This window comes from Oculina patagonica, chromosome 8 (genome assembly GCF_052425735.1).
Source record: "Oculina patagonica isolate OP01 chromosome 8, crgOcupat, whole genome shotgun sequence".
In the NCBI taxonomy this organism is placed as follows: domain Eukaryota; kingdom Metazoa; phylum Cnidaria; class Anthozoa; order Scleractinia; family Oculinidae; genus Oculina; species Oculina patagonica.
Window position 1 is genome coordinate 3,892,661 of NC_135765.1, and position 15,313 is coordinate 3,907,973.

The following is a 15,313-nucleotide window of genomic DNA, read 5'->3' on the forward strand; positions in this document are numbered from 1 at the left end:
CCTGCCGCAAATACCACCTCACGAAAACGAAGAAATGTTTTCAAAACGAAGCAAAAAATGTGCCAGTATTTCTTCAGTTTTACATTACAGTCAAGAGCTCTTTTGTCCTAACAACCTTGTTTCCTAGGTTATGAATTATCCTCGAAACTTTCTAATAATGATTAAAGTTGCTAAAATTATCAACGTCGTTAATCTTGGCGTATGTCAGTTCACCGGAAAACAGTGTACTTTACCGAGTTGTTCATCGTCTCGATGCACTTTCGTTTTGTAAACATTTAGGCACAGATACTCCATTTAAAGTTTAAAAGAGTCTCTGAAATTACGGGCAAATAGACACAGCATCAGGGAAAATCTGCATACAGAAATGAGTTAGTCGTGAAGTCTTAGTTACATTTGCTGACTGTTAAACAAAAGCGTATTCAATTTTTAAATATTGTCACTTTTCATCCGTCGCGTGGTCACTTTTTAGTACAATCCGGCTTTATTTCCCCTTTTTGGGAATTGTATTACTGTGTGTGGTTTGGCGAGAACCTTGTAAAATAAATTCGCGGTAAAAGTTTGGGACCTGAAGAAGAAGTCAGTCCATTTTAGGCATATGGCGGGCAATTTGTACCGTGAAGTTGCTGCGCACTGCTGTCAAGTCAAGACTGTATTTCCTCAACAAACGCCCTCGTCATTATTTCCATTATTAACTCAGCTTTAATTCTAGGCAGTTTTTGTTGTGATGCCAAAAAAAAATAAATTTATCCTGCTTTCTCTCACTTTATACATTCATGCTGACTGCTTTTTAGATGGAGGGGTGGGTACTTGTTTTTCGTGATTCTCTGGAGCCCGAATAGTAAATTAAAACAGTGGTTGCAGAGAAACAATGTTTTTTTAGGAAAAAAAGGAACAGTAAAGAAAGGCAAAGAAAGAAAGAAAAATGAAACTGAAACACTTTATTGGCACATGATTGCACTTTCTTACACTTCAGGTCAGTTGGCGTCATTGTACATTATTACTTGACTAAAATCGCCGCAAGTTGAGTCGTTCATTCCTGTGACTTCTTTTAAGCGTGAAATAAAATCAGGACTAAAACGTTTTGCAAATATTATAGCTGCACCAAATGTGGTATGGAGATGCAGGTCAATAGCCAATATGGAGTGTTTGGAACAAGACAAAAATATGATAGCCTTGTTGTCAAATATAAACAGGGTAGCGCGACGTTGGTTTGCTTCTGTTAACATCTGGAGGCGTTTCTCGAGTGTGGACAGCTCACGGTTGCTCACAAGTTGTAGACGGTAAGGACCCTTTACCTTTACAATCGGTTTGACAAGAAACAAACCAGCAGCTTCTCTTGCAGGTAAATAGCGATGAGTTAGACTGGCAGATGTTCTGTCGTACAACCTGTTGCCTTCCTGCATACACTGACTGAGAAGGTTCACCCAGTCACTGGACAGATCCTCTCCGCTCGGCGGCTGAATGTTAGTAGTAAGAAAAGCGCGAGCAATGGAAATGGAAATGACACTGCAGGCATAACTTCTTTTGCGACCATCAATGGTTGACTGGCTACAGTCCAATGGAAATTTCCAGGTATAGATATCGTCTTGAACTTCACACAACAGTTGTCCTAAAAAGGCAAGGCAGTAAAAATTATAGCAGTACAAATTTTACTTTGAGAAAATGATAGCCTCTTCGCCTTTATTTAATCATTTTCTTATAGGCACACGGAGAACTAGTAATATTGTTCAAATAAGTATAAATAAAGGAAAAACGGGATCTTATTTTATCTCGGATAAATAAAAACTCGAGGGTAATGGCGTGAAAATCATTGCAAAATGCACAAACAACGACAAACTACGAACGGTAAAACGGTATTTGTCCATTTTGAATACTCGCCTTTAGAACATGTGAGAGCTTTGAGGCCTTTAATTACACTGCTGTTTTGTTCTTTCACATTTATAACGGTTGGCGAGTAGCTATTTCAATTTTGGAGAGTAAATACTTTCATGTGCTCGTTCGTCTCGATCCGGACCACTGGAGCGCGTGCAATTAGCCAATCAGGTTCAAAATTTGAGGATTCAGGACCGCTAAGTTGTTTGAAAAAGAATTAAAGAAGTGGAATAATAACTCCTTTATTCAACCGCACAATTTTTCAAGTGCAATTTATGAACTTTCAACATCGAAATGTACGAGAAGGTCGTGCGATTTTTTATTTATATTATAGTCAGCAAAATTACCAGAATATTTCCGTACTATGAATCATGACCATTCGGAACGGTATGCTCTATAACTCCAAGGTTCCTCTTAAGACTACTTAGGGTAATCTTCAAACCTTCGCAAGTCTTCGGGCAAACGTCGGTTAAGTTCGGCAAACTTCAGAAGACTTAGGACGGTCAACATCGGAAATTCGGAAGTCTTTAGTCAACTTCGGAATTCTTAGAAAGACTTAGGTTCAACTTCGTTTCAACTTCGCAAAGAAGAATAATAGGTACTCCAAAGGAGTGTAATTTGGGATAAATTGCACTGCTATCGTCCAATCAGGACCCAGTAATTTTGTTGAGTTTACTGTAAAACAGAGATTACTTGCTGTCAACCTACCATCAGACGGCAGTGATGCAAGTTCCTTACTCGGTTCACCAGAAAACTTAGTTTCCCTGAGATGGTCTGGAAATAAAAGCAAAGATATCACTAAATAAATATTATCTACGCTGAGATTGTATACTATACCTGTAAGTAACAGTTTACGACAACGGCGACAAGGAAATGGTAAAACAGCGCCCGTTTGTTCTTAAGGTAGCTCAAAACAGTAATGTGCGTGTGTTCGGAATTTTATTTGCATGAGCACATTTCTGCCTTTGTAAATCTTTTTCATGTAACACTTGATATCATTTTTACAATTCGCTGAGTTACGCTAAAACAATTGAACACCTCGTTCTTTTTATTATGGAGAGCTCGTTCTCGGTTTCTATTTAACAAATGGTAAACGTCATAGCGTACACTATTGAGTTATGGATGTACGCGGGAAGCTGCTAAGCACAAAAGAAGCGTAATTGCGTGTACTCTCGCGTAAACGCTGACGAAAACCTTAAAGAAAAAACAAGGAAACTTTTTTAATTTTTAAATTTCAGACGTGCCTTACGTCTAAAAGTCTTTTAGCATTATGGAGAGATAGATATTCTTATGTTTAGCTTTTCAAATTCACAGGAAAATCAAGAAAATATGTATGAACTCGTGAAGTAGCAGCACTTTCTTGTGCCTTGTTGCATCAGATCAGCGCGCGCGCTAAGGTTGAAGGCATACGTCAGCGTACACCCATGGGCAAATAGTAGACGGTAAATTAACCAATCAGAGCGCGCGCTTTACCTTAGTTGTGTTATAACAACTTTGATAATTGGCTCGGGGCTTCCCTCGATATTCAGTACAGTAGAGAGGATGCATGATAAAGCTCTCGTGGTTTGTTGAAATACCATAATATGCGCAGTCAGGAGAAATAAAAATGCCAGATGCAAATGGTAAAAAAAAAACTAACCATTATTTCCAAAGATCAGCTTCCTACGGGGACCACCTTCAGCCTCACGCGTTGTAGAAAGACGACCACTGTTCTCTGGTGTTAAATCCTGTCTAGAGTCTGTGGAATTGATATATTTTTTTTTACAAAAAAATCAATGTTACGTGTAATAAATACAACATCATTGACCCAGATAAAGGGCTCATTTTACGCTAGGAGCTACCTTCCCTGGTCCCAAAGGTCTTCTTTCCACTTTTTTTCACTAAAAGAAAGGGGTTCACCTGGGTGTAAAACCTTGTGAAATTTTTCTTTGTTTTGGAGCTATTGTTTTCCTGCTCTGCATTGTTTCGCGCTTTTTAGCTTTTTCGTATTGGCCGTTATTTGTTTAACGTCACTGGTGAATGACACAGGTTTTTACACCGAGAAAACCCGTCACGAGCTGAGAGAATATGGGGTAAACAAATCGGTCGAACATTTCATACGTCACAGATCGCAAACTCGTTCTCAGTCTCCGGACCCACTGTTTTGTCATACCAAAGGCCAGACCAAAGCCACTTTAGGCGGCAAAAACTCCGATTTTTCTCTCTTTGACATTATTCGTTTTTCGTTTTTTTCGAAAAATGCAAACTTGACCTACCTTATTTTCGCATAAAGTAAGAGAGGGAATTGAACGAAAAATTTACGAACGGGTTTTAAAATGTGGTCAGGGTTAACAGTGTAGCAATTAATTACCATTTATTTCATCATTTCCTTGTCTGGGTATAAGGCTCACATAGTGTAGCTCATGATAGTGCCCCAGCACAAGTGGACTGTTGTTGGCGGTGGTAGCTGGATTGATCATTAATTCGTTGTCGTGGCCAAGACTGCTGATAACACGAATGGAAGTTTCGTAGCAGTCTGCTGCAGCACGAAGAACTAATTCATCGCCCCATGTGCCATCTTTTTTCATGCTCTCTAAGTAATGAGACCACGTTGTATGTTCACTTTGATTGACAAAGCTGAACAGATGTGTCCCATCGGGCTTCAAGAAAAGAAACGTTAATTTACGTTTTAATACATTATATTAGTATATATTAGTATAATTTCATACTTCATAACAAGCTGGACGCAGATGACATTGTGGGCGCAAATATTGTTTGATTAGAACACATATGTCCTCTAATGGGAAATGGCTCTTTTAGATAGAATTCATGATGATGATGATGATGATGATGATGATGATGATGATGATGATGATGATGATGAGAAAATCATACAGTGCGGCGAACCACACTGCTCCATCCCTTATCTTCAGCTGAAACCCATGCCTCCTTTCGGGGCCTATTCCAGTAGGAGTTTAGATGCAAGGGTGGCCCCAGCTGCCCCAGAGAAGAGCCACCAAGGGGATGCCGGGCAACAAAAGGCTTGAAAAGCAACAGTTCTCCATATCCACGCGGATACAGATTACAGATGTAATTACAGACCTCCTTGTACAAAAACCGAATGACAGACCGCCAGCAAATCGACGGCACCCAACCTCAACTGGATAAGCACGACATGTCCACCCACGATCCTCGTACTGACTCTTCAGATCTGCATACCTGGCCATTTTCCTCTCATATGCCCACCCCATGTTGCTCTCCTATGGCACGGTAAGCTCACCTAACAAAACGGTCTTAAGACTGTCAGCCCACAACACCAGCAGCATCCATCTATTCATTGTTTCTCCTTCCTTCACGAGGAAATGCCGTGAACTTCGATCAAGCAAAGGTAGACTGACACTAAAAGGCTTTCGACATTGTTCCGTATGCTTGACGGCCTTTCAGCTGTAAGCAACTTGTTGGTGCCAATTTAAGGGAGCTGGTTAAAATTTTGTGTTTGACTACTACCCTTATTCCCCTCTCGTGAACAGTCGATGACATTTTCAACGTAGATGGCATTTCGTCTCTAGTTTAGGCCTGGACTAGATCGAAACTGTGCCCTGTCAATTAGATAAAATTGGACCTAAAATGGAGTTCAAAAATAGTTGGGACACTTGTTAAGGCGATCTCTTAATCAAACCAAATAACCTTTTAATGGGTTTGGCGCTAGCTGTTTTTGTTCATTTCTTAACCCCAGAATTGTGCTAAGTGTCGCAACATTGATGTCCCGCATTGTAGATAAGGCGATTATCAGACCTAAGTTAGATCGTAGTTAGTTTAGGGATAGAATCGGATAGGGATAGGGTCAGCTATAATAGGTGTGCCAGTTTCTCCGGGGTTTGGCGGATCAACATGATGGTGTAGTGATGAAGGAGGAATGTAACCAAAACTAGAACGTTAGCTCCGGGCTCGATTCAGGTTGACGATTGTGTCACTAAAAAGTCATCCACTATTTATGAAAGGGATCGGAAACGTGCGACGACTGCACCAAGAATGGGATGCATTCTGGGTCGAAGCAAGAAGAGGGATGTGAAGAAGAGAGAGTAAATTGTTATCATTATTAGTTTAAGTCTCCAACATGTTGTGCGCGGACTCGTAAAACAAACACAACAATCCTTATATTAAAAAGTTGATTAGTAAGAACCAGAAGAACAAGAAGGAAAAAAGAACGTGCGAATCTACCGCCGTGTGTAAACTAGAGTATCTGCATGCTGCATGTGAAAAACTCACATTTAATGTTACTTGCAACACTAATGCTGACTTACCGATCTAGGGTTTTCTGTAAGGAATTGGACTAAGTCTTTTCTTAGTTTTTCATGTGAAATTTGGATTTCTTTCAAGAGCTGGAGTTGATCTGACAGTGCGTAGAACATACAATTTCCATCTCCTGGATTATTGGAAATTTCAAATCCTTGCTCTGACGCAATCCTGTACAAATCCTCAAAAGGGGTTTGCAACTTGTTTGCATCATAGCGCATTTGTTGTAAATCAGCTGCAAGTAAACAAAAATACAGTACTTCAATGCGCCTGCATAGTTACGATATTTTATTTCATTAATAGGTAAATGAACAAAGCGGTTTTTTTAGTAAAAAAAAAAGAAAAAGAAAGAAACCGTTGTGCTACGTAGTCGGGCAAGTGGACTATAGTTTTATTTTACCAAGTTCGTAAAGCCGAAAAACAATAAATTATAAACGGCCGGTAGCGAATTTGAAAATCTGACGTTTCGAACGTTCTTTTTTTTCCCGGAAGAAGGGCTAACGCCCGAAATGCCAGCGAGTGGAAAAAAAGGCCAGCCGTAAATTAGAGACGGACGCGAGAGAAAGTAACAAGAACTACAGTAGAACCCCTATTAAGCGGCCACCCTCGGGGAAATGGCAACTGGCCGCTTAATAGAGGTTGGCCGCTTAATAGGGGTTTGTCAGAAATTAGCATAAGGTCTTTTTAAAAGGTTACATTATTTCAATACAAAATAAGGTGAAAAGGAATAACGGAATCACAGGAAGACGACGATAAACCTGTGTTTGAATGATTTTATCGGCCGTCACGGTCTGAGCTTGTTGGAAATCAATTTAAATATCGTATATTACATTCTTATTGGCCGCTAAATAGAGGTAAAAACAATAGAAGAACGCTCATCGGGACGGCAGAAAGGTGGCCGCGGCCGCTTAATAGGGGTGGCCGCTTAAAAGGGGTTATATTTACAGTATTATACTGACAATGTTTTCGGGACTTTAGTAACTGGCCGCTTAATAGGGGGTGGCCGCTTAATGGGTGGCCGCTTAATAGGGGTTCGACTGTAATCTAAACACAGCTGTTCAGCTATTCAAAAGAAGGGCTAACGCCCAAAATGTCAGCCAGTGAGAAAATAGCCAGCCGTAAATTAGAGACGGACGCGAGAGACGGTACATATGAGAGAAATAAAGTGACCTCTTTAATGCTTTAGTTCTGATTGATAACATATTTTCGCAAAATAGCAACAATAATAACTAAATTTGTTGGATGAATATCCAGTTCAAAGCGTAATTTCCCTTGCATGTTAGCTAGTGGCCTCGTTTCTCTGTTCGTAAATTGTCATGATTTACTATCCATAGACTCCGCGCAGGGAAGGCGGGCTTATAAAAAAAAAAAATAAACTTCTAGACGGGTATGATATTGATGAAAAAATGTTGTTTATAGTTTTTCTTAGCCTTGTACATATATCACTTACCTTTTTAATCAATCAATCAACTTTATTTGCCACTCAAATCCTTTTTACATCAGTTACAAGAAGAATATATTAAATTTTAAGTAGCAGGAAGACCTCAGCAAGCTTGCTATCGCTTTTCTAAGGAGATCTCCCTTCCATTTCTAAATTAAAGTTTTTCAATAATTAACTAAAAATGGTGGCTTGATTACTTTTTAGCAAATATCATGTCAAATGTTAATTTCGTTGAGAAAAAATTGAAAGTCGTGAATGTTTTTCAACCCGAAGGGTATCTCTTATCAAATGTATTAAAATAATTTGATTGGCTATCAGTAAAATAAAAAGTAAAACTTGATTTGAATTAAGTTAATTTCAATTTTAATTTTGTGATCAAAAACCAATAATTTCTCGAAACTTTTACCGATTTATCATCCGTGTCGTTATTGATGTCGAACCAGAGATGTATTGGCTCTTGAAACAAAGAGCTATTTTGTTTACATGAAGTGTTTGGCAAATTTGAATACTGACAAAAAAGAACTAGACCGTGGACAATGTTTGTAAATCAGGAAATATCGCAGTGTATAATATTGTCACTCGACCCTTACCGTATATAACTCCCAAATGATGTTGTTAAATGCGTGAAGGAATTTTTGCTCCGTCTTTCAGAGACTTGTCCTTCTGATAAGCGACAATTGGAGGTATAGTAAATGTTTGAGCGGGTTAATGGTTCTAAGTTATGAGAGTACAGTGTCTCATAAGAATCTTTTTAAGATTCGGAGTAGAATATTCAGTTTGCTCATGTCTGCGAGTATGGCGGCGACATTGTCGTCGTTAAATTTGGCCATGGAGTTCTTAAAAGAATTGTTGTTTTTTTTCAAATTAGCAAGACCGGTTTCGAAAACGAATTAAGTCGTTTCCTTCGTCAGTTGCTTTTAGTTCTGTGCTCATGTAGATGTGAGCGGCTATGACCTGAAGCTCGCAGAGGTAGCGCCCTCTTTTATAGCCCAAAAAGAACTCGCAATAAAAAAACTGACCAATGAGAAGTCGTCGGTTTGCATCAGTGCTATTGTTATCAATAAACAATAGACGCCAACTGGTCGGATGCAAATTTCTGCTTGAAAACAGAATGACTTCAAGAAAGTTTTTACGAGTTTGTTTTCCAATTGTAAGGATACTGAAAAGTCAGTAAACTTAAATGTCAACAAGATAGTGGCTAAAGAAGAACAAAAAGTTCAATGAAGCCGGGTTCGTGGAGTCTAGTTCGTACGGTGGCAGTGTAGTTTTTGAAGTCAAAGTGTATAATATTGTCACTCGACCCTTACCGTATATAACTCCCAAATGATGTTGTTAAATGCGTGAAGGAATTTTTGCTCCGTCTTTCAGAGACTTGTCCTTCTGATAAGCGACAATTGGAGGTATAGTAAATGTTTGAGCGGGTTAATGGTTCTAAGTTATGAGAGTACAGTGTCTCATAAGAATCTTTTTAAGATTCGGAGTAGAATATTCAGTTTGCTCATGTCTGCGAGTATGGCGGCGACATTGTCGTCGTTAAATTTGGCCATGGAGTTCTTAAAAGAACTGGTTTTTTTCAAATTAGCAAGACCGGTTTCGAAAACGAATTAAGTCGTTTCCTTCGTCAGTTGCTTTTAGTTCTGTGCTCATGTAGATGTGAGCGGCTATGACCTGAAGCTCGCAGAGGTAGCGCCCTCTTTTATAGCCCAAAAAGAACTCGCAATAAAAAAACTGACCAATGAGAAGTCGTCGGTTTGCATCAGTGCTATTGTTATCAATAAACAATAGACGCCAACTGGTCGGATGCAAATTTCTGCTTGAAAACAGAATGACTTCAAGAAAGTTTTTACGAGTTTGTTTTCCAATTGTAAGGATACTGAAAAGTCAGTAAACTTAAATGTCAACAAGATAGTGGCTAAAGAAGAACAAAAAGTTCAATGAAGCCGGGTTCGTGATTTTCATCATTTTCAGGAAACAGTTTCTTACAAGCATCTAGCCCTTCATCTTTACGCGTTGTAGAAAGACGATCACTTTTCTCCGGTGTGAAATCCGGTCTGTTCTTCTCTTTTGCTGTCTTTTTCGATACGTCACTTTGCTTTGTACCCTCTGTAGAATCAGTGAATATTTAACACAGTAGATCAATGTAACGTGTCAAAACAGTATTTTTTTTTTTTTCAAAAAAAAAGTCTGTGCCCGAGCCAAGTGGCCCATACAGCCGTCATACTATAACTTTGAACAACTAACAGTGTGGCTTGAAGTCGAGCGCGCTTACCATTAGGCTGACCATTAGGCCACCGCGCCTGCCTGATTTTTTGTAGCTCCATAAAATAAATGCAATATCACAGACCCACTTTGATTAACCTTAAACGTTTAAGCCTCTAACAAAAAACTCAAATATGACATAAAGTTTCCACAAATTTAAAAAGGCTTAATCTCGAGGCGTGTAGAAATTACCGCAACACGTACAGCCTAGGGACGTAAAAATGCAAGATGCGAATGATAATAAAACCTTCTTACCATCATTTTCAGGAAACAGTTTCTTACAAGCATCTAGCCCTTCATCTTTACGCGTTGTAGAAAGACGATCACTTTTCTCCGGTGTGAAATCCGGTCTGTTCTTCTCTTTTGCTGTCTTTTTCGATACGTCACTTTGCTTTGTACCCTCTGTAGAATCAGTGAATATTTAACACAGTAGATCAATGTAACGTGTCAAAACAGTATTTTTTTTTTTTTTTCAAAAAAAAAAGTCTGTGCCCGAGCCAAGTGGCCCATACAGCCGGACGTATCCCGGTTTCCATAGCATTAGCGACTAGGAGTATTGCAGGGTTACCCCCAGTAGTAATTTCGCCGTTACCCATTTATACACCTATGTAGGTGGAGAGAGGCACTATGAGAGTAAAGTGTCTTGCCCAAGATCACACAACGCAGCGCCCCGGCCAGGGCTCGAACCCGGGCCGTTCGGCTTGAAGTCCAGCGCGCTAACCATTAGGCTGACCATTGGGCCACCGCGCCTCCCTGATTTTTTGTAGCTCCATAAAATAAATGCGATATCACTGACCCATATTAACCTTAAAATTAAGCCTATTTTAAGTGTTGGGAGGTATGAACGACTTCTCCCTTTACCCGTGCTCAAATTTTCATCCACAAGAAATACAAATGACGAGTAAAAATATACAGTCATACTATAACTTTGAACAACTAACAGCCTGGAAAGCTGTAGTGTCAACTCAGTTCCAAGTGCTATAAAAACCAATAATTTTCTAACTTTACTGCAGTGCAGTTATCTGACAGCTGAAGGATCGAAGTCTCTAAGATACAGCCTATCATCAGTTTTTCTTTGGCATTACGTTTCACTGACTCAAAATGGCTGAGACGACTGAGCACTTTTTGTTTCCAATTCCGAAAGTTCAACTGAAAAAAGCAAAACGTTCGGCCCACTGAAAAGAACGTTTCTTATGCAAATCAAGATAGTATGACCCCTGTCGGTTTTGATGCCCAGCCATGCAGAGATCAGACAGTGATCTACTGGCTTCGGATTGGCTGACGAAACAAAGAGCTTTTTTTGTTTACAAGCAATGGTTGGCAGATCTATGTTTTGGATGCTGTTCAGACGCTTGTCTGTTTCTAGATGATGTCTGAAGTTTTTTCTATACACAACTTTAGTAAAGCTTGATTTTTACCAGTGACAAAAGCATCCAATTAGCGTAAGGATTGTGAGGACGTCAACAACATAAGCACAAGCATAATCGAACAAACACGGTCCTTCTTCTCGTCCTCACCTCATATATGCCAATGTTTGTGCTAATGTCGCTGATGCCGGCGACATTATTAGCACATGCTTTAGTTTTAGCCTTTTCGACTGTAATAAATTTGAGCATTATGTGACGAACATGCAATATGGAACATTGTTTTTCTACTTACCAATAACTTGCTTGGAAGGTTTCTTGTTCGGCAAATGTTTAAGCTTGAGGATACCAACTACCGGCGCATGATCAAGTGCTTCTGATTCCTTCAACTCTTCAGGCTTTACCTCAGACACTATGATGTCTCCTGCCAGAGTAAAAACAAAGTTATCCTTGTGAGGGATGAAACTTCTACCACGTGCATGTACCTTCTGTGACTTCTTTACATCTCGATTGTTTAGCACATACTCTGATACGGTTATCCCTTCATTTCGCAATTGTGTGAGATTCACTTCTTTTAATGTGTTCAAGTTAAAGTCCCCTCCAATGATAAATGACGATATTTTTTTCATCTCACAGACTTTACGCACGAAGAGAATGAGACCATTGAATTTTTTTATTCTATTGGGTAAAGTTTCTATGTATATGCCATGCCATGAAACCGCTAAGAAGGGTGCTCCTGTTCTGTCTGATGTTCCACGACTCGTCAATTTAACCATGGCAGTTCTTGTGTGTACTTCACTCACGTCTATATCAGATCTTTCACTCTGCAGCTTTTCCTGGATTCTTCTAATTGAAGAATCCGTACCCCTCACAGGGTCGCCATGAAAATCGCTCTCGCGCCATATCACGGCTGCTTCCTCTCCCGTGGGAGTGAACTTGTAGACGCCTGTGCCACATTTTTTGACCACTTCTTTCTCAAAACACCCTGGAAGTTCTTGACAAAATATCACAGATGCATTGACTTCTGACGTGATCTTAGATATCAACTTCCTCCGATCATCTGCATAGCCGTCTCCGTTCATGTTGATTGTCATGATGGTGAAGGGTTCAGTCAAACGTGTCTCTTTATCGTGAATGGCTTCCATCAGTTCGGGTACTGTCTTCTCTGATTTTGTATCCACTGAAAATGTTTCAGCAGGTTTTTCTGCCACGATCGGGCTATTTCCTCGCGCGATAAAAAAAAATTAAAAAGCTATTGCGACCCCATTTTAGGATCCTCCATTAAGCCGGCCACACAGTTGCTCCTATATATAGCAATTTACCCAGTTTTTTGGCCAACAAGGGCTAGCCTCTGAAGACAAACGGGCTATGAGACGGCGAATATGAAGTCGATTGCGTAAATAACCTGGCATGCGGTAACATTCTCGAAGTATTAGGTGTAAAACTGATAACATAAGTAATACACTTGCGACGAGAGTGGAAGCGGTAAAGTGAATAATGATTAACCGGTTACAAAGCAAAGGAATGATGAATATTCAGTGTTCAAGCATCCGGAAAAATAGGGCCCCAATGGGTCCATGTGTTTTGCTGCTAGAGCAAAGTCTTAGGGAACATGTTGATGAAAGACAAGTGAGTCGAGATTGAAATCCAACGTCTTTTATTGTCTGTCACTTGTGTGCAGGTTAATAATTGCACTATATTGTAGTCACTTTGTGTTAATTCAATCCTGATAATTTTACTGATCAATGTTATGTTGAAATCAAAGACAGCAAACATAATTTAATTACTAGTAAGTTAACGTAATGTCTGACATGATTGTCTCTTTGATAAAAAACAGTAACTCTTAACATTATAAAAAAATCTCAATGAACTCAATGTGATTCTTTTAGTGGCGTTATCTCACTGGTTACCGTTAGTTGTATTTGGAATCATTGTCACAATGGTAGCGTTTTAACAACAACGAAAAAGACAGAATCTATTGACCTTATAAGAACTCAATGTGATATATTTATTAGTGACAAGACAGTGGTTCTTTAACCACTTTCACCCAAATTAAACACTGGAACAACTAACTCTTAACAAACTTGTTGTGTCACCCTGAGTTAAATATGCAAAATTCAGAAATTATAAATAATCGCACGCGCACCGGCGTACAACAACAGAAAGACGGCGTTGAACGTAACGCAAAGTTCATTTTGAAAGCGAAAGTTTACAAATAATTATTATCATTCGTCAGTCATCCCTTCACGCATGAACACTCGTCGAATTTCAGTGTCTTCACAACAAGATCGGAAGATCGATAAGGACCAATTTTTGATTCTGCGAAAGTTCGTTTTCTTAAAGTTTTAGAAATTTGTGAAGTTGGAGGATTCACTGAGGACTGCGTAGCCGAAGATGCAGTGGCTCGCTGGACATCAAATTCTATTTTTCACGGCGTTTAATTAATCTTCACAAAATAAACATGTGGCGCCAGCGCGTCTGGCAGTCAAAAATTCATTTTTCAAAAAACTTTCCCTTTCCAGCTATTTTAGCGGGGCTTATACTATAGTACCTACCTGTCAGTCGTAGAAAAGCTGAAATTTAAGGATGAACTGTTTATTAAATGAAGACCGTATTATTTTTTAATAACTAGTAAACAAACTGGTCGCCACGCATTTAAACACGAACTGACGAATGTTGCATCTGATGCAGTGAATCTGGTGAATGAGAACTTCCTTTAATATTTCTTTGTTTTCGACGGTGTGCACCACTGAATAAGTTTCTTTCCCATTGTGATGTTACTAGTATTAATTCGTTTCTAGCTGTCTTTTATATAGCTCGAATACAGCTACAATTAGCGGTGCAGCCTACCAGCATGGTATATTCCTTTCCAGCTGTCTTTGCGTGACAAGTTACACGTTCATACATTTTATTTTAAAATATGAAGTTCAGAGTTAATACAGTACTAGTATGCTGTAGACAGTGTAGACAAGGTGAGGGTAAGTTTATTTTCAAAGCGAAAGTTTACAAACTGTGCACTAACCGGTCCTTTGGAGAAAATATTTATGACCTTCGGCGAGGTTCCAAGTCTTCGCTCTTTTCGTAAATGATGAAAACTGCAGAATAATTTTCTCATAAAACTGGAGTGGTCGCGCCACAGTTTGTTTTCTTTCCCAATGCGATATACTTTTAAATCGGTTTTCTGTTTTCCAACGTGTCCAACGTGGTTTGCGTTCGAATACTTTGGCCCGTAACTTCGAATGCGATCAGCGCTACGGTTCATTGGTTTCGATTTTGTTTGTTCATGGATTTGATTGACATCGGTAGTTCAGATTTCTCCTCTGTTACGGCACTTACACCTTACGGCACTTACACCTTACACCTTACGGCACAAACTTCAGCTCTCAATGTGTTTTGCTTGCAGCCATTGCGGCTGCAGCAAAACACAAAAATGAATAGTTAGGTTCCGTAACGAAATAACAATGAACTAACGCGCATGAACGAAGGTCATATTTTATATATCTTAACTGCTTTCTCTAGCTGACTAGCTCCCCAAACATTCAGTGGCTTACGTGAAGTGTTTCTGAATGGAACTCACACGGTTTTCATTCGATAGGCTGAAAGTTTTTAAAATTTTGCCGTAGACAAGCTGTCTCTTTTTTAAGTGATGGCGTGACATCACTTTATGCCATCGAACGATCGGTTCGTTTTGTCTGTTTGGCCCGATCGAACAGAAAATCAAGTTTAACTTAACAAGAAATCGCCGCGTAAACACAAATGCAAAATACTTCCGTGCAGTTAGAATGGAACACTACAATGTATAAACAAAAGAGACTAATTATATATGATGGGGTCTATTAGATTTAGTTGACAGATATTACTAATTCTTATAATACAAAGGGACACTGTGAACAAGAGACCGTTTGACCTTTCTTGCAGTTTAAAAGCTTGCTCGCGCGTATCGTATGTCGTTTATCCGTGATATCACACTACAGTATAACGCAATATTTGTTGAGACAACATAGGGAAATCTAAAAAAAGTATAAAAATATAAAATAAAATATTACTGTTGTTCAATTGAGAAAATCTACGAAGAAAATGTATTATTTGCATCCTTGGTCTG

General features: G+C 39.2%; 1 protein-coding gene across 1 annotated transcript; it reads right to left on the reverse strand.

Moving 5' to 3' along the window:
- Positions 1-802: 802 nt before the first annotated feature.
- On the reverse strand, positions 803-12,431 carry LOC144664108 (uncharacterized). Its single transcript, XM_078525237.1, has 4 exons — positions 11,507-12,431; positions 3,512-3,610; positions 2,581-2,646; positions 803-1,609 (listed from the first exon to the last, which is right to left on the reverse strand). The coding sequence occupies exons 1-4, from the start codon at positions 12,354-12,356 to the stop codon at positions 975-977; spliced, it is 1,650 nt and encodes a 549-aa protein (XP_078381363.1). The 5' UTR covers positions 12,357-12,431; the 3' UTR covers positions 803-974.
- Between the last annotated feature and the right edge of the window lie 2,882 nt (positions 12,432-15,313).

Bases quoted from the DNA above. Each gene is read 5' to 3' on its own strand.
- LOC144664108 (XM_078525237.1), bottom strand. From the start codon at position 12,356: ATGGAAGCCATTCACGATAAAGAGACACGTTTGACTGAACCCTTCACC. The intron at 2,647-3,511 runs GTTAGTTTTTTT...TTTTATTTCCAG, and splicing joins GCTGATCTTTGGAAATAATG to ACCATCTCAGGGAAACTAAG. The intron at 1,610-2,580 runs GTAGGTTGACAG...TTGCCTTTTTAG, and splicing joins TGCATCACTGCCGTCTGATG to GACAACTGTTGTGTGAAGTT.